This window comes from Strix aluco, unplaced genomic scaffold, assembly GCF_031877795.1.
Source record: "Strix aluco isolate bStrAlu1 unplaced genomic scaffold, bStrAlu1.hap1 HAP1_SCAFFOLD_112, whole genome shotgun sequence".
In the NCBI taxonomy this organism is placed as follows: Eukaryota; Metazoa; Chordata; class Aves; order Strigiformes; family Strigidae; genus Strix; species Strix aluco.
The window spans coordinates 41,321-63,220 of record NW_027436551.1 but is presented as its reverse complement, the minus strand read 5'-3'; the positions used below and the strand labels follow the sequence as shown (position 1 = coordinate 63,220).

The 21,900-nt window shown below is 65.2% G+C and overlaps 2 protein-coding genes across 4 annotated transcripts; both read left to right on the top strand.

Moving 5' to 3' along the window:
• Positions 1 to 6: 6 nt before the first annotated feature.
• Positions 7 to 1,248, top strand: MFSD5 (major facilitator superfamily domain containing 5; the record flags this gene model as incomplete). Its single annotated transcript, XM_074813922.1, has 1 exon — positions 7 to 1,248. A coding segment is annotated over one exon (1,026 nt), but the record flags the coding sequence as incomplete, so codon positions are not given.
• A 3,090-nt stretch (positions 1,249 to 4,338) lies between these two features.
• On the top strand, positions 4,339 to 21,900 carry ESPL1 (extra spindle pole bodies like 1, separase). 3 transcript variants are annotated; one of them, XM_074813926.1, is made up of 31 exons: positions 4,339 to 4,893; positions 5,764 to 5,864; positions 5,943 to 7,049; positions 7,245 to 7,349; positions 8,177 to 8,300; positions 8,492 to 8,628; positions 9,131 to 9,324; positions 9,480 to 9,722; positions 9,942 to 10,086; positions 10,292 to 10,436; positions 10,533 to 10,672; positions 10,780 to 10,914; positions 11,004 to 11,123; positions 11,283 to 11,454; positions 12,228 to 12,356; positions 12,462 to 12,618; positions 13,996 to 14,105; positions 14,451 to 15,571; positions 15,666 to 16,026; positions 16,131 to 16,295; positions 17,452 to 17,665; positions 17,800 to 17,984; positions 18,256 to 18,383; positions 18,463 to 18,585; positions 18,685 to 18,840; positions 18,918 to 19,088; positions 19,316 to 19,420; positions 19,533 to 19,648; positions 19,728 to 19,811; positions 21,434 to 21,598; positions 21,699 to 21,900. In XM_074813926.1, exons 2-31 carry the CDS (start codon positions 5,820 to 5,822, stop codon positions 21,898 to 21,900), a joined length of 6,504 nt encoding a protein of 2,167 aa, XP_074670027.1. In that variant the 5' UTR covers positions 4,339 to 4,893; positions 5,764 to 5,819. The 3 variants fall into 3 exon arrangements, with proteins under 3 accessions (XP_074670027.1, XP_074670026.1, XP_074670025.1); XM_074813925.1 differs by having other exon boundaries at positions 10,292 to 10,672; positions 19,536 to 19,648; XM_074813924.1 differs by having other exon boundaries at positions 10,292 to 10,672.

Sequence of the window (21,900 nt, the reverse complement as noted above, 5' to 3'; positions counted from 1 at the left end):
TTTTTTTCTTTGACCTACTCGGTTTGTTGTTTGGTCAAACTCTCCCGGGATTATCTGGTGCTGGCAGCGGGGAGGGTTTTAGGGGGGTTGTCCACGGCGTTGCTTTTCTCCGCGTTCGAGGCGTGGTACGTCCACGAGCACGTGGAGCGCTACGATTTTCCCAGCGAGTGGATCGCCGTCACCTTCTCCCGAGCGGCTTTTTGGAACAACGTCATCGCCGTGGGGGCCGGGGGAGCGGCCGATTTCTTCGCCGAGTGGTTGGGGTTGGGCCCGGTGGCTCCGTTTATGGTCTCCATCCCCCTCCTGGTGCTGTCGGGGGTCTTCGCCGTCAAAAATTGGGATGAAAACTACGGGAAGAAACGCGCTTTCTCCAAAACCTGCGGCGACGGGTTGAAGTGCCTCCTCTCCGACCGGCGCGTCCTTCTCCTCGGCACCATCCAGGCGTTGTTTGAAAGCGTCGTCTACATCTTCATCTTCCTCTGGACGCCCGTTCTGGACCCTCACGGCGCTCCCTTGGGCATCGTCTTCTCCGCTTTCATGGCCGCCAGCACGCTGGGCTCCTCGCTTTACCGCCTGGCCGTCTCCAAGCGCTACCACCTTCAGCCCGTCCACCTCCTCTCCCTCGCCGTCCTCCTCGTCTTCTTCTCCCTCTTCATGCTCACCTTCTCCACCAGCCCCGGCCAGGAGAGCCCCGCCGAGTCCTTCCTCGCCTTCCTCCTCATCGAACTCTCCTGCGGGCTCTACTTCCCGGCCATGGGTTTCCTCCGCCGCAAAGTAGTGCCGGAAAAAGAGCGTTTAGGGGTGATGAACTGGTTTCGCCTTCCCCTGAATTTACTGGCTTGTCTGGGTTTACTGGTTCTCCACGACAGCGACCGGCAAACGGGCACCAGGAGCATGTTCGGGGGCTGCGCGGCCGTGGCTCTGCTGGCGCTGGTGGCCGTGGGCCGCCTCTTCGCCCTCAGCCGCCACGACGCCGAGCTGCGCCTGCCCCCCCCGCCGGCCGACGCCACCGACGCCGCGCCCGAGCCGTGACCCCCACCCCCCCGCCGCCACCACCGAGGGGACGCTGGGACGCCCCGATGCGCTGCTACGGGGTGAGTGGTGTGTCCCCCCCCCCCCCTGCTGGGTGGCTGGTGACCCCCAAAACCATCGTAGTGGTGGTGGTGGTGGTGGGGAAACAGAAAAACACAAGGAGGCTTTTTATTTCTTTTTCTTTTTTTTTTTTTAAATTAAAAAGGTGTTTCTGCACGTCCCCGCCCCACTCCGCAAAGTTTTTGGGAGGATTTTACTCCAAATCTGCCCCCCCCCACTGGAACCTCGTTGTCCTCAATTGTGCTTGCACAATCACCTCCCCCCCCCCGTGCACGGCGAGGCGGGGGGGTGTGTGTGGGTGTGTCTGTGCACGCTGGGGGTTTGTGTTGCACAATCGTGGTGCGCGGGGGAGTTTCTGCGTGCGCCGGGGTTGCTGTTGCACAATCAGATCCCTGGTGCTCACGGGGGTTTCTGTGCGCGCCAGCGTTTGTGGGGCACAATCGTGGTGCGCTGGGGTTTCTGTTGCACCAACACGTGGCCGGCCCGCTCTGCACAGAGCCGTGGCCCAGCACCTCGTAGCACGCTGATCCGCGGCCTCGTTGCACGCCCGCTCCCCGTTGCACGGGCGCCCTTGCACACCTGCTCCCTGTCATGCTTGCACACCCACTCCCCATTGCATGGGTGCCCTTGCACACCTGCTCCCTGTCACACAGGCATCCTTGCACACCCGCTCCCCGTTGCACGGGCACCCTCGCATGCCTGCTCCCTGGTGCCCTTGCACACCTGCTCCCCATTGCACGGGTGCCCTTGCACACCCACCTGCTGTTGCACAAGTGCCTTTGCATGCCCGCTCGCTGTTGCACAGGCACCCTTGCACGCCCGCTCCCCGTTGCACAGGTGCCCTTGCACGCCTGCTCCCCGGTGCCCTTGCACACCTGCTCCCCATTGCACGGGTGCCCTTGCACACCCGCTTGCTGTTGCACAAGTGCCTTTGCACGCCCGCTCCCTGTTGCACGGGTGCCCTTGCATGCCTGCTCCCTGGTGCCCTTGCACACCTGCTCCCCATTGCACGGGCACCCTTGCACACTCACTCCCTGTTGCACAAGCACCCTTCCACGCCTGCTCGCCGTTGCACAAGCACCCTTGTTTCAACTCGGGTGGGGTGGCCCCAGGGTTGGGGGGGCATCAAGATGGGGGTGATCGTGGGGGCAGGGAGGGCCCCTGGGAGTGGGGTGGGGGGACAGTTTGGGGTCAGGGGACCCCAAATCTACCTGGGGAGAGGGGGGACACCCTGGGAGTTGGAACTGGGAGGGGGGATGACGTGACCCTGCAGGTCAGGGGGGTTGGGGGACCCTGGACAGGTTGGGGGTTCCCTGGGGAGGAGGGGGGGCCCCCACCTGCCCTGACTGTGGGGACACCCCCCAGGAGGAGAGTGTGGTGCAAGACTTTAGGGGGGACAAGGGCCAGGGGGACCCCAAGGTGACAGCTCTGGTTCTTCCCAGTGTCTCCCCAGGCACCTGCTGTGGTGAGGGGGGGGGGGTGTTGGGGCCGGGGGGGGGGGGAACGCTGGGGTCAGGGAGGGACCCTGAGAGTGGGGTGGGGGGACATTTGGGGACAGGGGTGTTTCTCGGGAGGTTGGGGACATGGCGGGGGGGGGGGTGTGAGACTGGGGGGGGGATGGCCCAGAGGAGGTAGGGGGCACCCTGGGGAGGTGGGATCCTACACCCACATCCCCCCAACCACCCCCGGGGGTACCCAGGACCCTGACCCGTGGGGGGGAGCAGGATGGGGACGCACCCACGGACACCGCACCGGTAATAAAACAGTTGATGCTGCACCTTGTTGTAGGGTCTCTGGGGTGCTGCGGGCCCTGGGGGGGTGAGCCCCCACCCCTGCCACCCTTCCTGGGGGTCCCCAGGCCCCGCTGGCCCTCACTGGAGGGAGCTGTGGCCTCCTGGTCGCTGGCCAGGCGATGGCAGCACCGGGACAGGGCTGGGGACAGGGCCGGGGGCTGTCTGCGCCCCGCTTGGGCGGGGGGGACCCCAAACAGCCCCAGGGCAGGCGGTGTCCCCAGCGTGTCCCCTGAGGGGGGTGCGTGGGGGGGGGCTGTCCCTGGTGGCAGCTGGAACCGGGGGGGGGGGGGGGGGAAGGTGACAAGGAGGGTCCCCACCAGTGGCCTGGAGCTCGTCACCGCGGCAGGGCCAGATGGTGGCACAGGGATGGGGACCCCAGTGTCACCCCCACATCCCCCGGCCAGCCCCACCCCGGTGCACCCCCTCATCTGGGTGCACCCTCAGCACGTTCCCCGCCGACCCCGTGGTGCGGTGACACGCCGGAGGGGAGGGACCCATCCTGAGGGACCTGGACATGGGGCTGGAGGGGTGGGACGGGCAAACCTCCTGGGGTTCAGCGAGGTCAAGGGCAAGGAACTGCACGTGGGGCGGGGCAACCCCCAGCACAAATCCAGGCTGGGCGAGGAGGGGATGGAGAGCAGCCCCAAGGAGAAGGACTTGGGGGGGTTGGGGGGTGCAAAACTGCCTGTGAGCCAGCAACGTGTGCTCACAGCCCAGAAAGCCACCCGTGTGCTGGGCTGCACCCAGGGCAGTGTGGGCAGCAGGGCGAGGGGGGGGATTCTCCCCCTCTGCTCCGCTCTGGGGAGACCCCCCTGCAGTGCTGGGTCCAGCTCTGGGCCCCCAGAGGGGGTCCCCCAGCTCAAGCGGGGCCAGAGGAGGCCACGAAGATGCTCGGGGGGGCTGGAGCACCCCCCTGTGAGGACAGGCTGAGAGAGTTGGGGGGTTCAGCTGGAGAAGAGAAGGCTCCGGGGAGACCTTAGAGCGGCCTCCCAGGGCTGAAAGGGGCTACAGGAAAGCGGGGAGGGACTCGTTATCAGGGGGGTAGGGACAGGATGAGGGGTAACGGTGTTAAACTGACAGAGGGGGGATTTAGGTCAGATCTAAGGCAGAAATTCTTCCCTGTGAGGGGGGTGAGGCCCTGGCACAGGTCGCCCAGAGAAGCTGTGGCTGCCCCCTCCCTAGAAGGGTTCAAGGCCAGGTTGGACGGGGCTTTGGGCAACCTGGGCTAGTGGAAGGTGGCCCTGCCCGGGGCAGGGGGGTGGCACTGGATGGGCTTTAAGGTCCTTTCCAACCCAAACCGTCTGCGATTCCTCCAGCTGTTTCCAGCTCTACTTTATTTTCTGATCTAAGGCAGAAATTCTTCCCTGTGAGGGTGGGGAGGCTCAGTCCACTCCTGCCGCTGCTGGCGCTGAGCTGCTCGTGCGAGAAAAACACACTTAATGCAATTAATGTTCTTCTGTAATAACCTCAGTCCCCGTTGCACGGGGGTCCTTGCACACCCGCACCCATGGCGGGGGGGTCCCGGCACACCGGTCCCCATTGCACGGGGGTCTCCACACCCGCACCCATGGCGGGGGGGTCCCGCCCAGCGTAGGAGCCGTGTGGGAACCGGAGGCGACCTTGAGGCCTCTCAGCAGCCGCCAAAACACCGCGGCGGTATCACACACCGGCTGTTTTGCTGCCGAACCCAAGGCTGCTGCCGAGAAAAATAACTGTGTCCCGGCCAGAGCAGCACAGCGGCGGCCTGCACAGCCCCCCCCCTCTCACGAGGGTCCTGCACAGCCCCCCCCGTCCTCCGGGTCCCCGCACACCCGCCGCCATGACACGGGGGTCCCTGCTCGGCCCCGCTTGGCGGGAGGCGCCGTGCGCATGCGCGCCCCGAGCCGGGACTACAACTCCCGGCGTGCCCCGCGCGGGCGGCGGGTGGAGCCGCGCGCTGATTGGCTGCGACGGATATTTGAAAAGGGCGGGAACCGCCCCCAGGCGGTGGCCGCGGATCAGCGTGAGGGTGAGCGGGGGGGGCTGTGGGCTCTGAGGGGATCGAGGAGTGGGATTGGGGGGGGCTGTGGGCTCTGAGGGGATCGGGGAGTGGGATTGGGGGGGGCTGTGGGGTCTGAGGGGATCGGGGAGTGGGACTGGGGGGGCTGTGGGCTCTGAGGGGATCGGGGAGTGGGATTGGGGGGGGCTGTGGGCTCTGAGGGGATCGGGGAGTGGGACTGGGGGGGCTGTGGGCTCTGAGGGGATCGGGGAGTGGGATTGGGGGGGGCTGTGGGCTCTGAGGGGATCGGGGAGTGGGACTGGGGGGGCTGTGGGCTCTGAGGGGATCGGGGAGTGGGATTGGGGGGGGCTGTGGGCTCTGAGGGGATCGGGCAGTGGGGTTGGGGGGGCTGTGGGCTCTGAGGGGATCGGGGAGTGGGGTTGGGGGGGGCTGTGGGCTCTGAGGGGATCGGGGAGTGGGATTGGGGGGGGCTGTGGGGTCTGAGGGGATCAGGGAGTGGGACTGGGGGGGCTGTGGGCTCTGAGGGGATCGGGGAGTGGGGTTGGGGGGGCTGTGGGCTCTGAGGGGATCGGGGAGTGGGGTTGGGGGGGCTGTGGGCTCTGAGGGGATCGGGGAGTGGGGTTGGGGGGGGCTGTGAGTCCTGAGGAGATCAGGGAGTGGGAACTGGGTGGGGCTCTGGTCCCTCTTGGGGTTGGGGAGTGGATCTTTGGGTCCTGGGTGCACTGGAGAGTGGGGCTGGGCATTCCCAGGGAGCTGGAGAATGGCGGGGGGGGGGGGTGTGTGTGAGCATTGAGGGGAGGCCTGGGGAGTGACTCTGGGAGTTTGGGAGTTTCCTGCGAGCTGTGGGGGGGGTCTCACACCTTTCCCTTCCCGCCCCAGTCACCAGCCTGGTGTCACACCCGAAGCTCCTCTGAGGAGCTGATTTCGCTGCCGCGATGCAGAGCTGGGAGGGCACAGAGGAGCTGCTGGCCGAGCTGGGGGTGAGCGGGGGACCGGGGGGGGCTCTGCTGGGGGGGGGATCCCTCCCCCGGGGCGCCCTGACACCCTCCCCTCCCCAGGAACGCCTCTCGTGCTCCCTGGAAGATGCCTCTGACAGCAGCCAGGCCTCCCGCCTGCGGAAGAGCCAGGTCTGTGACCGAGTCCTGCGGATTTGTGTCGAGCAGATGGCCAAGCCCGGGGGCTGCCCGGCCCAGGTCACCAGCCTGGTGGCCGTAGCCGAGACAGCGTGCCAGGGCTACCTGAGCGCCGTGCCGCAGCCTGCTCCCCTCTACCTGGAGAAGATCCTCTACCACCTGCTGAGGAACACAGCCGGCCAGGGGAGTGGTGATGCCTGCTGGAGGGTGGCTGACCTCCTCCGTGCCCAGCTACTAGCCCACCGCCCCCGCCAGGTGCCCTGCAAGGACTTCACGGCCATCGCCTACAGCAGCTTCAGCGTGCTCTGGAGAGCAGCGGACGCCCTGGCCCAGCCTGAGCAGCCGCAGGAGGAGGAGGGGAGAGCTGCCCTCTCGGTCCGTCTGCGAGCCCTGCGCTTCCTCTTGCTGCTGGAGGAAGACGGGGCGGCCTCGCTGCCGCTGCAGCCCCCCTTTTTCACCTCCCAGACGGCGCAGCAGGCGGCTGCCGCTGCCGTCTTGTACGAAGCCCAGCGGGCACCGTCCTCGGCTTTCCTCGGCCGACAGCTCGGCGACTGCCTGCTCGCAGCTCTGCGAAACGAAGCGACGCAGCCACCCGCTCTCCAGCAACGCTTCTGCTTCTTCGAGCTCACCCTGGAGCAGTGCAGGCATTTCTGCAAGGGTGGCCAGTACAGCGAGGCCAAAGAGGCTGTCAAGGGTGCCGAGGGCTTCCTGGGGGCTACTGGTAGCTCTGCAAAATCTTTCAGTGACGCCTTGTCCCTCCTGGAGGCCGGAGTTGAGCTGAGCCAGGCGCTGGCCGAGAGCACTTGCCCCGCGGGGCCGCCCTTCTCGCAGGCGGCGGCGGCTCTGGGCGCGGCGGCTGAGGTGTCCGAGCGGTTCCTCAGGGTGTTGGCTGAGAGCTGCCAGTTCCTCGTTTGTTCCCTCGGCGAGTACGTGAAGAGGAGCAGGCAGCAGCCTTTCGGCCAGGAGGACGTGCTGGGTCTCTGCGCCTTCACCGAGGGGCACTGCCGTGTCCTCCGCCGGCTGCTGCAGAGGGTGAGGCTGGGGCTGGCAGCGCGGGGACCGCGGTCGCTCAGAGCCTCTGTGAGCAGCTGGAGGGTTTGTCACCCCGCTGCGGGCTCAGTGCTCCCCTTAATCCCTCAGCAGAGTGTCCCCTTGCGGCGTCCCCATCCTGAGCAGCAGCGCCTGGTGCTGCTCAGGCCCCACAACGCCGCTTTTTCTCCTCCGCAGGTTCCCTCTGACGGTATCAAACAGAAGCTGGCGGTGAAGCAGCTGCTCTACCGCAGCCTCCAGCTCTTTGCCAGCGCAGCCTACGACGCCTTCCAGTGCTCCCAGGTACCGGCGGCCCAGGGGACGCTCCCTGGTGCTGGGGGTGGACGAGACCCTCGTGGTGCTGGGTGGCTTTGTCACCAAAACGGGATAAAAGAACTTACCGACACCGATGGGGTGTAGATAAGCAGACACTCCTTTATTAACGGCCGCGTGCGCGGGGGAGTTGTCTCACCAACACCGCACACCTGACTTGTGTAGCGTGCTGATTGTATAGGGTACAGTCATACGCATTAATCAAGTACATAAACATGCTAATTCCTGTAACTCATTTGCATATTCCCACCCCTTTCCACTCACACGCACCCGAGTCCTGAAATGAGTCAGGGGGCTGCTTTTGCGACCATCACAGACTACTCGCCTGAAAGAAAGACCTTCCGATGCCCTTGACTCAAGGATTTTTGGCTCACGTTGCAATTTTAACATGTTTCGAGGCCCTTTCACAATACAATTTTGAAAACACCTGGTCTACAGGGCAATAAATCGTTACCGAACAGTCTAACGATGGTACCTCGTCTAGCAGCGTAACTGGTGGTATGGTTAATTTAAACTAATTAAACAATATTTCTATGACTGCTTAAAATACTACACCGTTATCTTTTATAAAAACTGATATTTCTGTGAGATCCCAGTTCATTGATTAGTCCTAATCATTATCAAAATCACCAAAAAATCATCAACTCAAATTAATAACAAATCAGTATGAGTTAGTAACAGCTTGTCCCTTCGGAGGCGGCACCTTGGGGGGGTTGGAAGGAGGGGTTGGAGGGTTCTGGGGGGCGCTGTGTGTCCCCAGCAGCCTCTTGCCAGTGGCTTTCTCCCTCTCCCCGCAGCTGGCAGCGGGCTGGCCGGGTCTGGAGCGGCTGACGAGGAGCTGCAGGAGGAGCGTGGGGTGGATGCTGCAGGCGCTGGAGGGGCTCCCCGAGGGCGAACAAGCCAAGTACCTCGACATCACCGGTCAGTGCTGCGGCGGGTGGCACCAAACCCGGCTCCTCGGCTCGAACGCTCGGGGTCTGTGTAGCTGGGGAGCGAGAGGGGTCACTGCCGCGCTGGTGGGGCTGGGGTGGAGGGTGAGTCTGGGGACAAGGAGAAAAGGGGGGTTGTTCTCTCTCCATCGCATCTTTACTCTTCGGGTTTCGCTTCTGCAGCGTCGTGCACGTTCAAGCTGGCCTACATCTTCTACAACCAGAACCTTCACCAGGAGGCCAGCTCTGTCTGCGAGCTCTTCTGCCAGAGCCTGCAGGCAGCCGATGCCTACGCATGTCCCGAGATCCTCCCGGAGAGGGTGAGCGTTTGCCTTGGGCTTCTGGCATAGACGGGGCTGAACTGAAGGGTCTTCTCCTGGTGCCAGGCGAGGAAACTTGAGGCTGGGACCAGCTTTTGCTCCCAGAATCACCTCGGTTGGAAAAGCCCTTGAAGCTCCTCCAGCCCCACCATGAACCTCCCCCTGACCGTTCCCAACTCCACCAGATCCCTCAGCGCTGGCTCAACCCGATTCTTCAACCCCTCCAGGGATGGGGACTCCCCCCCTGCCCTGGGCAGCCCATTCCAACGCCCAACAGCCCCTTCTGCAAAGAAATCCTTCCTAAGAGCCAGTCTGACCCTGCCCTGGCACAGCTTGAGGCCATTCCCTCTTGGCCTATCGCTTCCCATCCCGGAACAGCCCCAGCTCCCTGCTCCAAGGTCTCCCCTTGGCCCAGGCGGGGAAGGGGGCTGCGGGACGCAGGAGACAGAGCGTTTGCTCACACGGGACGCTGAGGCTGATTCTTTTCTGCTTTTCCCCGCAGCTGCACAAATGCTTCCGGCTGCAGGTGGAAAGCTCCCGCAAGCTGGGGCGGCTGGAGAGAGCCCTGGCGTGGGTGGTGAGGTGGCTGGTGGCGCTGCGGGGCCGCGTCGGGGAGCTGCTGGCAGAGCCCGTTTCCCTCTGGGTCCGAGTTAAAATGGATGCTGCGAAACAGGGGGCCGAGGAGTTGCGGTTACGGTAAGACCCGGAGGGCTCCCCGGTGTGTGTGTGTGTGAGACGTCGTGAGCGCTGCGGTTCCCCAGCTGCCAAAATGAGGGTGTTTCTCCTTGCGAGATGTGCCCGGCTCCCCACACCCCTCCTCTGAGCCCCCCTACGCCTCCCCTTTCCCCCAGGACCCTGAAGGAAGGGCTGGAGGGGCACAGCCTGGACACGGAGACCTTGGTGACCGTCCTCTTTGCGGAGCTGAAAGCCTACAAAACTCTGCGAGCCGACACGGGGCAGGAACGCTACAACGTCCTCTGCGACCTGCTGGCCATTTGCTCGGAGGAGAGCGGCCGCCTGCACGAGCGAGCCATCGGCTTGACGGAGCTGGCCCAGGTCTTGTGCTACCACAGCTACGCCCAGCAGACGGACTGGTGGGTGCACCCCAGCGCACCCAAGTCACCCCCCCCCCGTGTCCCTGAAAGCCCCCGAGGAGCATTTGAGGGTCCGCAGGGGGAGTTTGAAGGATCCTGGAGTGTTGCTGCTCCGGCTCTTTGCTCTGTTTGGGGTCCTGGGGTGTATCCATCCCTCCCCTTTAAAATGCTCCAGGGGTTTTGGGGGTTGAAGGCTGTTTCTAATCCCTCTCCCCGCAGCTCCTCCCTGGACTCGGTCCGTGAAGCCTTGCGGCTGCTGGAATTGGTGCCCAGCAGCGCCCAGAACCACGACCGGCTCCTCGATGACCGGGCGCAGGCTCTGCTCTGGCTCTACATCTGCACCCTGGAGTCCAAGCTGGAGGAGGTGGGTGGGGGTGGCAGAGCGGGGCTGTGGGGTGCCGAAACGGGAAACGGAAACGCTGTGGGGCTCCGTGCATGTGTCGGGGTGTCCTCGGCCTTGCTGGCACTGCTCAGCTCTGCACCAGGGCCACCAAAAGCCACCCAGAGCCTGCTGAAAACCCTGTGGTGGCTCTTGACGTGCGTCACCGCTGCCTTCTCCCCCGCTGCAGAGCATAGAGAGGGAGCAGAGAGTCAAAGCTCAGGGGCTGAAGAACCTGGAAGACTTTGAGCCCAACGACCTCAACTACGAAGGCAGGCAGCTGGAGGACGGGTTCCTGTACAGCGGCATCTCCTTCAACCTGGCAACAGAGCGCGGTGAGGACACGGGCGGGCTCGGGTCCCCGGTGCAGAGGCTTTCTGGGAGCGCCCGGTTTTGGATCAGGGTGTCTCAGACCTGTGATGTGCCCTCAGCTCTGTGCCAAAGCCTGGACGACGCCTTCGCTTTGTGGAAACAGCTCCTGACGCCGCCGGGCGTCCCGGCCGTGCGCAGCCCCGAGCAGACCGTAACCTCCCTGCACCTCCTGGCAACTCTCTACAAGCTGATGGCCAAGGTAACGCTGCTGGGGAGGTGGCCAGTGGGCTAGCAGCCTCCCTGGGGCATGCAGAGTCCCTCTGAGGTGGTCTCTGAGCGTTACCACGGGGGTTTTCTTGCCACCAGCCCTTGCAAGCCCTGGAGAGCTACCTGCTAGCCAGAGCCCTGTGTGGCGCGCTCGGGGACAGCCTGGGCACAGCCAGTGCCCTGTGCCAGGTCACCAAGCTGCTCTTCCAGCTGGAGTGTCCCAGCTACGCCCAGGTAGGTCTGGCAGGGAGGGAAGGGGCCGTGGGGGTGAGCTCGGCTGGTCCCTGAGGCCGCAGCCCTCACACCAGCACGTTGGTTTCCAGCTTTTCCTGGAGGAGACAGAGTCCTGCCTGCAGAAAGGCGACAGCGGCGATGATTCCTACCTGCTGCTGCAGCAAACCTGCCTCCTGCTCCGCAGCCAGCTGTGCTGCGTCAACCATGGGGTAGGGCTCCAAAAAGCTCTTTTCTGCCTCAAAAGTGTCAGCGGGCAAGAGGAGACGGCAGCAGCTCTGTCTGGCTAGCTCAACACCTCTCGCTAGAGACCTTGGGCATGGTGACACCCCAGACCAAGAACTGTGACGCTTTTTTGTCTCCCTCTGCAGATTGAAGAGGGTCTCACCCTGTTGCTGGAGGTGCTCCAGAACCCGGCTCTGCAAAAAATCACGAAGGTCTGGTACCTGCTGCGAGCCCACATGCTTTGGCTGGTGGCCGTCTACCTGAGCCTCCCCCCCAGCCGCCTCTCGCCGGAGCTCCGGGAGCAGATCTTTGTGCAAGGTGAGTTGCTGGGGATGTTTCAAACCCTCCCGGTGAGCACCAGGCTGACAGGGGTCGTGGACAAAGCTCCATGCAAACATTTTGTGCCAGCAGTAGTGGGCAGCAGGGACAGGGAAGGGATCTGACCCCTGGGCTCGGCACTGGTGAGGCCGCCCCTCGATGAGTGGGTTCAGTTTTGGGCCCCTCACCCCAAAAAGGCCCTTGAATGACTCGAGCGTGTCCAGAGAAGGGCAACGGAGCTGGTGCAGGGTCTGGAGCACAGGTCTGATGGGGAGCGGCTGAGGGAACTGGGGGGGTTTAGTGTGGAGAAGAGGAGGCTGAGGGGAGACCTCCTGGCCCTCTGCAACTCCCTGAAAGGAGGGTGCAGAGAGGGGGGAGGAGTCTCTTGAGCCAAGGAGCCAGCGGCAGGCCAAGAGGGAATGGCCTCAAGCTGCGCCAGGGCAGGGTCAGACTGGCTCTTAGGAAGGATTTCTTTGCAGAAGGGGCTGTTGGGCGTTGGAATGGGCTGCCCAGGGCAGGGGGGGAGTCCCCATCCCTGGAGGGGTTGAAGAGTCGGGTTGAGCCAGCGCTGAGGGATCTGGTGGAGTTGGGAACGGTCAGGGGGAGGTTCATGGTGGGGCTGGAGGAGCTTCAAGGGCTTTTCCAACCCGAGTGATTCTGGGATTCTCCAAACCAGCCTGTTTGGGGCGAGAGAGGGAAGGTGGAGGGGTCGCTCTGTGCTGGGCTGGGGAGTCTCTCGCTTGGTGCTGATGCCCACGACCACCCTCGTGCAGGCTGGAAGTCGCCCAAGACAGCACTGGTCGAATCCCAGAAGCTTTTCCGCAGCATCATCCTCCTGCTGATGGGCAGCGACGTGCTGGGCTGTCAGACAGCAGCGTCCAACAGCCAGTTTGTGGATTATGGTGAGTCGGTCGCTGCCGTGGCCCCAAACCCGAGCGCTTCTCTGGAAGGAGTCGGGCTCCTTGCCTGCCCCGCTGGGAGGGTCACCTTCCCGTGCTTCCTCACAGGGGACAACCTGCTGCTGAAGTGGCAAGTGCTGGCCGACCTGCTGGCCTGTTCGCAGCACCTCGTGGCTCTCCTCAGCAGGCTGGAGGTGGTCTGTAAAGCCAAAGCCTTCTGCTTGGAGGCCGTCAAGCTGGCCACCAAACTGCAAGCCCCACGGTGGTGAGTTGAGTGTGGAGGGGGCACAGCCTGGCTCTGAGCTCAGGGCATGCTTGGTGAGGGCTGAGCTGCCCCGCAGCCGTGGGGGACATCGGGGTCTGTGTCCCTGGGTGGGGGGAACTGGTCCTGGCGGGGGGGTTTGGCACCATCTCAGCTTGCTCTGGAGCAAACAGCTGCTCCGGGGCCTGTTCTCCTTATAGAAAATCCAGCTGCTCGTGGCCTGGATGAGCGAATGGTCTGTTGGATCAAGCACTGGCTGGCTGGTCCCAGAGAGTGGTGGTCAATGGGGTTAAATCCAGCTGGTGGCCGGTCACAAGTGGTGTTGTCAGGGCTCGGTGTTGGGACTGTTTCTGTTTAACATCTTTATTGATGATCTCGATAAGGACATAGAGTGTATCATCAGTGAGCTCGCACATGACACTGAGTTAAGCGGGAATGTTGATCTGCACAGGGACAGGGAGGCTCCACAGAGAGACCTGGATAGATCGGGTCGGTGGCCAACGGGAACGGGCTTCCACGAGGCCAAGTGCCAGGTCCTGCCCTTGGGCCACAACAACCCCCTGCGTGGCTACAGGCTCAGGGAGGAGTGGCTGGAGCTGCCAGTCAGAGAGGGACCTGGGGGGGATTGATAACGAGCCAGCATGTGCCCAGGTGGCCAAGAAGGCCAGTGGCATCCTGGCTTGTACCAGCACCAGTGTGGCCAGCAGAAGCAGGGAGGTGACAGTCCCCCTGTGCTCTGCACTGGTGAGGCCACACCTGGAGGGTTGTGTCCAGGTTTGGGCACCTCAATCCCAGAGAGATCTCGAGGGGCTGGAGCGAGGGCAGAGGAGGGCAACGAGCTGGGGAAGGGCCTGGAGAATAAATCCTGTGAGGAGCGATGGAAGGAGCTGGGGCTGTTCAGTGTGAGGAGGAGAAGGGGAGGGGAGACCTCATCACTCTCTGCAGCTCCCTGAAAGGACGTTGTGGAGAGGTTGGGGCTGGTCTCTGCTCCCAGGGGATTAGTGACAGAACGAGAGGGAACGGCTTGAAACTGCAACAGGGGAGGGTCAGGCTGGACAGGAGGGAAAAATGTTTCCCCGCCAGAGTGGTCAGAGAGTGGAACAGGCTGCCCAGGGAGGGGGTGGAGTCCCCACCCCTGGGGGGGTTTAAGGGCCGTTTGGATGAGCTGTGGGGGGATGTGGGGTAGGGGAGAACTTTGTAGAGTCGGGCTGAGGGTTGGGCTCGCTGATCCCGAGGGGCTTTTCCAACCTGAACGATTCCATGATTCTGTGTGTTACCCCCTGAATTCCGCTTCCAGGCCAGATGTGAGCACAAGCTCACGGCCCTGGGGATGGAGCAATGCTGGCTGGGGGCTCTGAGGGCTGTTCCTCCCCCCTCCAGGTGTGCTTCCTTCCTGGTGCTGAAGGCCCAGCTGGAGCTGCAGCAGAGTGAGCTGGAGCTGAGCCACTTCAACCTCCAGCAAGCTCTCTTCCTGCTGGAGTCTGACACCGGTGAGTCCCCGCTCTGGGCTGGGAGGAGCGGAATGTGGGGGGCGAGGTGAGCCCCAAACCCAGGCAGTGCGGGGATGGGGCCTCTCGCACCCGCTTTTGGGCTGGGGTGAAAGATCTGCCTTGTGCAGATGCTGCTGGAGCAGCTGATCCCCATCACCCAGGAGGGTGCAGAGGTGGGGGGTGACTCTGAGCCACGCTTTGGCTGGTGGAGCGACTCCTCGGGCCAGTAAAAGTGTAACTGGGGAAGGCAGAAGTGTTGGGTCCAGCTTTCCTCACCCCTCCTCTGGCTGGCTGCTGCGGGAGCTGAGGAGGATGCCAAAATATACCCCTCCCCTTGGCCCACAGAGTTTAAAACCAGCAAGAAGCAGAAAAGCCAGATGAAGATCCTGCCCAGGAAATGCAAACTTGAGAGCAGGAAGCCTCAGGACCCCATCTCTGAGCCCCCCGGGGAAGAGGAGAGTTTCCTGAAGGGCCCCACGCTGGAGTTTGTGGCCACGGTGAGCGGCCTGGAGAAGAAGGATGCTCTCACCGCCTCGCCGGAGCTGAAGCCCCAGAGGAAGAAGAGACTGGCCTTCCTCACCCACCCAGCAGCCTGCACGTGCTGCCTCTGCTCCGACCTGGCCCTCTCGGCTCTCTGCCTGCGCTGGCTCCTCTCCTGTGCCCAGGCCGAGCTGGCCGCGGGCAACGCGGCCGAGGGGCTGGGGCTGATCCGCGCCGTGCTGCCGCGCCGCGCCGCCGTCGCCTCCCGCTTCGCCGCCGAGCTGCGAGACAAGCTGTGGGGCGGCTCCCTTGGCCGGGAGCTGCCTACGCTGGGGCTGCTGGATGATCTGGTAGCCACTGGCTATGCCATGTTAGCCATTCAGAGCCTGGCCAGCCCCCGGCCAGCGGAGGAGCTGCAGGAGGAGGTGGAGACGGGACTGACCTTCCTGGCATCCTGCAGCCCCCACCTGCCCAGCCTGGAGGTCTCCAGGGCCAGCCTGCTGCTCTCCAAAGCCATGGCCACCATTTGCCACCTGGCCTCTAAGCGCAGCGACTCCGTGGATGGCGTCTTTGCCGACTTTCAGGCCTGCCGGCTGCCCACGGCGGAGCCCAAACCGGCAGCTGCGCCCCGAACCGTGCAAATGAAAAGGGCTGAACCCCGAAAACCCAAACCCAAGCCAGCGCCGGCCCCCGCCGCACCGAAGCCCAGAGCAAAGAAGAACCGGCGAGTGAAGCCGCGGGCTGGGCCGAACACCGACGATGTCTTTGCTCTGGGGGACTCAGACAGCGAAGTGCCCCCCATCATCATCCGGCCGGTGACGGTGCCCTGCACCCCCCACCAGAAAGTCTGTCCCCCCGCCAAGACGCGCGCGGCTCCCAGCGCCAGGACCCCCTTCACCATCTTCAGCGACTGTTCTCCGCCAGCCAGCAAGTCCCAGCTCCTGCGAGCGCCCAGAGCCTTGGGGAAAGTTAAGTCTCGCCTAAGGGTGAGTGAGGAGGGAGATGAGGGGGAGCCCCACACCACCCCTGACCCGCCCCCCCCCCCCCCCCCTCCTCCCTCACCCTGTCCCTCCTTTTCAGGTGACGTTCAGTGACGATAGCGACGTGGAGGATCCCAAAGCGGGGCTGACCCCCGCAGCAATCCGTGAGAAATCCTGCCTCCGGAAAACTCCGCTCCCCAAATCTAGGGAGGCCCGGGCAAGCTCGGGGGGGTGCAGTGACCAGAGCAGCAGCCCCCCACCCTGGAGAGGGCGGGGGGGCCCCCGCCGAGCCAAGGCTGCGGAGGAGAAGAGAGAGCGGGTGACCCGCAGGAATCCTGCCAAGAGAGCCGAGGAGGAGCGGGAGCTTCTGAGAGCCATTGAGGAAGAGGAGAAGGTGGAGGAAGAGCTTGAGATGAGCTTCGAGGTCTTGCGAGCCTCCGAGGAAGAGGAGGGAGCCCCAGGTGAGCTGGGGTTTTGCCTTCACGCCCCCCCAAAGCGGTTGCACCGGGCTGTCCCCGCCGCTGCCGCCGGTTGCAGGGCTCAGGCGCCTCTTTCCCTCCCGCAGGCAGGAGCCGGTTGCCCCGGTGCAGGCAGGAGGGCGCAGACGGGCAGCGCGAGGCCTGGCAGCATGAGATGGCCGCCGAGGACGTCCTGGGAGCACGGTGGCTGGGCAGCGGGGACCCCCTGCACCCGGGGGGGACCCTCTCCTCCGCCCTGCCCGCGGCTGACGGTGAGTGCCCGGCACGGGGCGGGGAGGTTTTGGGACTGGGGAGATGTGGGGGGAGGAAAACTCAAGCTGAGCCTCTTAGTGAAGTTGTGGCACCTCGGCTAAAACATCTAAATGGGTCAGAAAAACCACTGTATGGGCAGAGAGGAAAAGAGTGGAGGGGGAGGAGGAGCTTACAGAGAGACCTGGGCAGGCTGGAGATGGGCTGAGCCCAGCTGGGGGAGTTTCACTAAGGGCAAATGCCGGGTGCTGCCCTTGGGCCACAACAACCCCCAGCAGCGCTCCAGGCCTGGGGAGGAGTGGCTGGAGAGCTGCCGGTCAGAGAGGGACCTGGGGGGGATTGGTAATGAGCCAGCAGTGTGCCCAGGTGGCCAAGAAGGCCAGTGGCATCCTGGCTTGTACCAGCACCAGCGTGGCCAGCAGGGACGGGGAAGGGATCTGACCCCTGGGCTGGGCACTGGTGAGGCCGCCCCTCGATGAGTGGGTTCAGTTTTGGGCCCCTCACCCCAAAAAGGCCCTTGAATGAGTCGAGCGTGTCCAGAGAAGGGCAACGGAGCTGGTGCAGGGTCTGGAGCACAGGTCTGATGGGGAGCGGCTGAGGGAACTGGGGGGGTTTAGTGTGGAGAAGAGGAGGCTGAGGGGAGACCTCCTGGCCCTCTGCAACTCCCTGAAAGGAGGGTGCAGAGAGGGGGGAGGAGTCTCTTGAGCCAAGGAGCCAGCGGCAGGCCAAGAGGGAATGGCCTCAAGCTGCGCCAGGGCAGGGTCAGACTGGCTCTTAGGAAGGATTTCTTTGCAGAAGGGGCTGTTGGGCGTTGGAATGGGCTGCCCAGGGCAGGGGGGGAGTCCCCATCCCTGGAGGGGTTGAAGAGTCGGGTTGAGCCAGCGCTGAGGGATCTGGTGGAGTTGGGAACGGTCAGGGGGAGGTTCATGGTGGGGCTGGAGGAGCCTCAAGGGCTTTTCCAACCCGGATGATTCTGGGATTCTGTGAATCCCTCCTGTGGCTCTGCTGCCGGGCCGAGCTTGGTCACAGCTTGGGGCTGGGGACACCACATCTGTCCCCTCTGCTCCACCTTCCCTCCCCACTGCTCTGAGCATTTGCCCAAGGGTTTGTGGCTGATCCTGCTGCGGGGGGTGGGATTTGCTGTTTTATTTCTTCCAGACGTCTCCTCGCTGGACACGGTCCTCGAGCTCCTGAAAGACGCTTTCAGCTGCATCAGCCACTGCCCTCCTGGTGCGCTCTACAGCCAGCTCTGCCGGCTGCTGGCGCTGGCCATGGGCAACCAGGACCCGCTCTCCACCGCCTACCTGCTCTCCGAGTCGGTCTCCGTCACCACTCGCCATCAGCTGCTCGGCGTCATCCACAGGAAGATTCAGTGCGTCCCCGAGCCTCGTCCCCAGAGCCTCTGCGGGAAGGGGCTCGTCCAACACCCCTAACCCCCCAGAAAAGGTGATTGGGGGCGGGGGGGGGAGGTTACTCCCCCCTCCTGACTGCTTTTCCCTCCAGCAGCAAAGAGAAGAAGGCAGCGGGGGACGTGGCGGAGCGGCTCGGGGGGCTCTCGATAGGGGAGGACGTGGCCACCCCGCGCAGCCCCCGCCTGGCCCAGCTCGAGGGGCTCTTCCTGTTCGGCTCCGCGGGGCTGGGGGCGGGCGAGCGGGAGCGCTTCTGGGCGCAGCTGCAGCAGATCCCCAGCGGTGAGGGCCTGGGAGGAGGGTCCTCTGCTGCCTTCCTCCCGCTCACTCCTTCCTTCCCCCTCTTCCTCCCCGCTCACTCCTTCCTTCCCCCTCTTCCTCCCCGCTCACTCCTTCCCTTCCCCTTCCCCCCCCCGCTCAGCCCTTCCCCTTCCCCCCCCGCTCAGCCCTTCCCCTTCCCCCCCTGCTCAGCCCTTCCCCTTCCCCTTCCCCTTCCCCTTCCCCTTCCCCTTCCCCCCTCAGGGCTCTCCCTAACCCCTGGGGTCCCTTCCAGGGGTGACCGTGTGCCTGCTGACCCTCGCCAGCCCCCAGCCAGGCTCGGGGGGGGACACGCTGCTGCTGGCGCGGCTGGAGCCGGGCACCGCCCCCATCAACCTGCGCATCCCCACCGCGCTCACCAAGGTGAGGGCAGAGAGAGGGGGGGGACACACACCCTGGCCGTGTGGGTTTTGGGGCTCACATCACCTCCCCCCCCCTCCAGGCCCCGCTGTGCTCCGTGCTCAGAGATTTCGACGCCATCCAGAGGGAGCAGAAGGAAACCAACAACTGCACGGACAAGCAGGACTGGTGGCTGCGCCGCTCCGAGCTGGACCGCAGGATGAAGGTGGGGGGCCAAAAACCACGCTGCGCCCCAACAGGGGTTTGTGTTTGGAAGAGGCCTGGGGGGTCTGCACCCCCTCGGTGACTCTCTGGTCTCTGGCAGAGCCTCATCGAGAGCCTGGAGACGCAGGTGCTGGGGTGCTGGAGGGGTGTCCTGCTCCCCAGCGCCCCCGAGCCCGCGCTGGCCGAGGACGCCGCCCGCCTGCACCCCGAGTTGCGCCGCTGCGGCCTGAGGGACCCCGACCCCGCCCTGCTCAAGGTGCCCGGGCTGGGGCGGGGTTTTGGGGAGCTGAACCCCCCGTTTGGCCGATGCTCACCCCTTCCTCGTGCCCGCAGGTGGTGCTGAACGCCGCTCCTCTCCTCACCCCCCGCGATGTGCAAGCCCTGGCCTTCGGCCTCTGCCCGGCGCAGCCCCGCCAGGCTCAGCTGCTGCTGCAAGAGGCGCTGGAGAGGCGGCGAAACTGCGCCAAGGGCAGCGGCGGGTCCCTGGTGCTGGTTCTGGATAAGGTGAGAGCCTTCGTCTTCCTCCTGCTCTTCCTCCCACTCACACCTTTCTCCTCCTCCTCTTCCTCCCACTCACACTTTCCTCCTCCTCCTCCTTCTCCTCGTCCTCGTCCTCCTCCCGCTCACACCTCCCTCGTCCTCGTCCTCCTCCCGCTCACACCGTCCCCGTCCCCTTCCCCTTCCCCTTCCCCCCGCTCACACCTTCCTCCTCCTCCTCCTCCTCCTCGCAGCACCTGCAGAAGCTGCCCTGGGAGAGCATGCCGTGCCTGCAGGCTGTGCCCGTAACCCGCCTCCCTTCCCTGCGCTTCCTGCTCAGCTACACCCTGGCACAGCAGGTGAGAGGATGTTGGCAGGGGGTTGGACAGACCCCCACATACCCCAGCCCCGGCCTTTGGGGGCCCCCCCAAACCTCACACTGAGCCACAACCCCTCACTTCCCCCCCGCAGCAGCCGGCGGGGTCCGTGCTGAGCCGCGGCGTGAACCCCAGCAGCACCTTCTACGTCCTCAACCCGCACAGCAACCTCCTGGGCACCGAGGAGCGGTTCCGGGGCTGGTTCGAGAGGTGGGTGGAGACCTGGGGGGGCCGGGGGGGGGTCAGTCTGTGCCCCCCCTTCCCCTCCCCCTCACCAGCTGTCCCACAGCGAGCCGGGCTGGAGAGGGGTGACGGGAGCCGTCCCCAGCACCAAGCAGATGCAGGCGGCGCTGTTGGAGCACGACCTCTACATGTGAGTGTCCCCGGGGGGCTGGGGGGCGTGGGGAGCTACTGCTGCCCTCCCGCCCTCTTCTTTCTCGGCCTTGGCCTTGGCCTTGCCCGCCCTCGCCTTGGCCTTGGCCTTGGCCTTGCCGGCCTTGGCCTTGCCCGCCCTCGCCTTGGCCTTGGCCTTGGCCTTGCCCGCCTTGGCCTTGGCCTTGCCCGCCCTCGCCTTGGCCTTGGCCTTGGCCTTGCCCGCCCTCGCCTTGGCCTTGGCCTTGGCCTTGCCCGCCCTCGCCTTGGCCTTGGCCTTGGCCTTGCCCGCCCTCGCCTTGGCCTTGGCCTTGGCCTTGCCCGCCCTCGCCTTGGCCTTGGCCTTGGCCTTGCCCGCCCTCGCCTTGGCCTTGGCCTTGGCCTTGCCCGCCTTGGCCTTGCCCGCCCTCGCCTTGGCCTTGGCCTTGGCCTTGCCCGCCCTCGCCTTGGCCTTGGCCTTGGCCTTGCCCGCCCTCGCCTTGGCCTTGGCCTTGGCCTTGCCCGCCCTCGCCTTGGCCTTGGCCTTGGCCTTGCCCGCCCTCGCCTTGGCCTTGGCCTTGGCCTTGCCCGCCCTCGCCTTGGCCTTGGCCTTGGCCTTGCCCGCCCTCGCCTTGGCCTTGGCCTTGGCCTTGCCCGCCCTCGCCTTGGCCTTGGCCTTGGCCTTGCCCGCCCTCGCCTTGGCCTTGGCCTTGGCCTTGCCCGCCCTCGCCTTGGCCTTGGCCTTGGCCTTGCCCGCCCTCGCCTTGGCCTTGCCCGCCTTGGCCTTGGCCTTGCCCGCCTTGGCCACCTTGGCCTTGGCCTTGCCGCCCTCGCCTTGGCCTTGGCCTTGGCCTTGCCCGCCCTCGCCTTGGCCTTGGCCTTGGCCTTGCCCGCCCTCGCCTTGGCCTTGGCCTTGCCTTGCCCGCCCTCGCCTTGGCCTTGGCCTTGGCCTTTGCCCGCCCTCAGCCTTGGCCTTGGCCTTGGCCTTGCCCGCCCTCGCCTTGGCCTTGGCCTTGGCCTTGCCCGCCCTCGCCTTGGCCTTGGCCTTGGCCTTGCCCGCCCTCGCCTTGGCCTTGGCCTTGGCCTTGCCCGCCCTCGCCTTGGCCTTGGCCTTGGCCTTGCCCGCCCTCGCCTTGGCCTTGGCCTTGGCCTTGCCCGCCCTCGCCTTGGCCTTGGCCTTGGCCTTGCCCGCCCTCGCCTTGGCCTTGGCCTTGGCCTTGCCCGCCCTCGCCTTGGCCTTGGCCTTGGCCTTGCCCGCCCTCGGCCTTGGCCTTGGCCTTGGCCTTGCCCGCCCTCGCCTTGGCCTTGGCCTTGGCCTTGCCCGCCCTCGCCTTGGCCTTGGCCTTGGCCTTGCCCGCCCTCGCCTTGGCCTTGGCCTTGCCTTGCCCGCCCTCGCCTTGGCCTTGGCCTTGGCCTTGCCCGCCCTCGCCTTGGCCTTGGCCTTGGCCTTGCCCGCCCTCAGCCTTGGCCTTGGCCTTGGCCTTGCCCGCCCTCGCCTTGGCCTTGGCCTTGGCCTTGCCCGCCCTCTCCCCCTCGCCCTCGGGAGGGGTTCTCTGGCAGCTGGGGCTCCCCTCCACGCCCTCGGGGGTCTCCTCTGGCAGCTGGGGCTCCCCCTCCACGCCCTCGGGGTCTCCTCTCACCCAGATACGCGGGGCACGGCGCGGGCGCCCGCTTGCTGGACGGCCAGACCATCGCCCGCATGGACTGTCGCGCCGTCGCCCTCCTCTTCGGCTGCAGCAGCGCCGCGCTCGCCGTCCGCGGCAGCCTCGAGGGCTCTGGCATCGTCCTCAAGTACATCATGGCCGGCTGGTGAGTGACGGGGGGCAGGGGGGGGCAGAATCTTTGTTTTGGGGGGCGGGAGCAGGTTTAACACCCTCCTCCTCCTCCTCCTCCTCCTCCTCCCTTCCAGCCCCTTGGTCCTGGGGAACCTGTGGGATGTCACCGACCGGGATATCGACCGCTACGCCCAGGCGCTGCTGCAGGGCTGGCTGCGGGGGGGCTCGGGGGCCCCCCTCCTCTCCTACGTGGCCCAGGCCCGCCAAGCCCCCAAACTCAAGTACCTCATCGGGGCGGCCCCTGTGGCCTACGGGCTGCCCGTCTGCCTGCAGTGA

What these genes read in the sequence shown, in the direction of transcription:
- ESPL1 (XM_074813924.1), top strand. Translation starts at nt 5,820, where the DNA reads ATGCAGAGCTGGGAGGGCACAGAGGAGCTGCTGGCCGAGCTGGGG. An exon ending in AAACTGCAAGCCCCACGGTG is followed by an intron (nt 12,619 to 13,995) that starts GTGAGTTGAGTG and finishes TCCCCCCTCCAG; the next exon opens with GTGTGCTTCCTTCCTGGTGC. An exon ending in TGGTGCTGGTTCTGGATAAG is followed by an intron (nt 19,089 to 19,315) that starts GTGAGAGCCTTC and finishes TCCTCCTCGCAG; the next exon opens with CACCTGCAGAAGCTGCCCTG.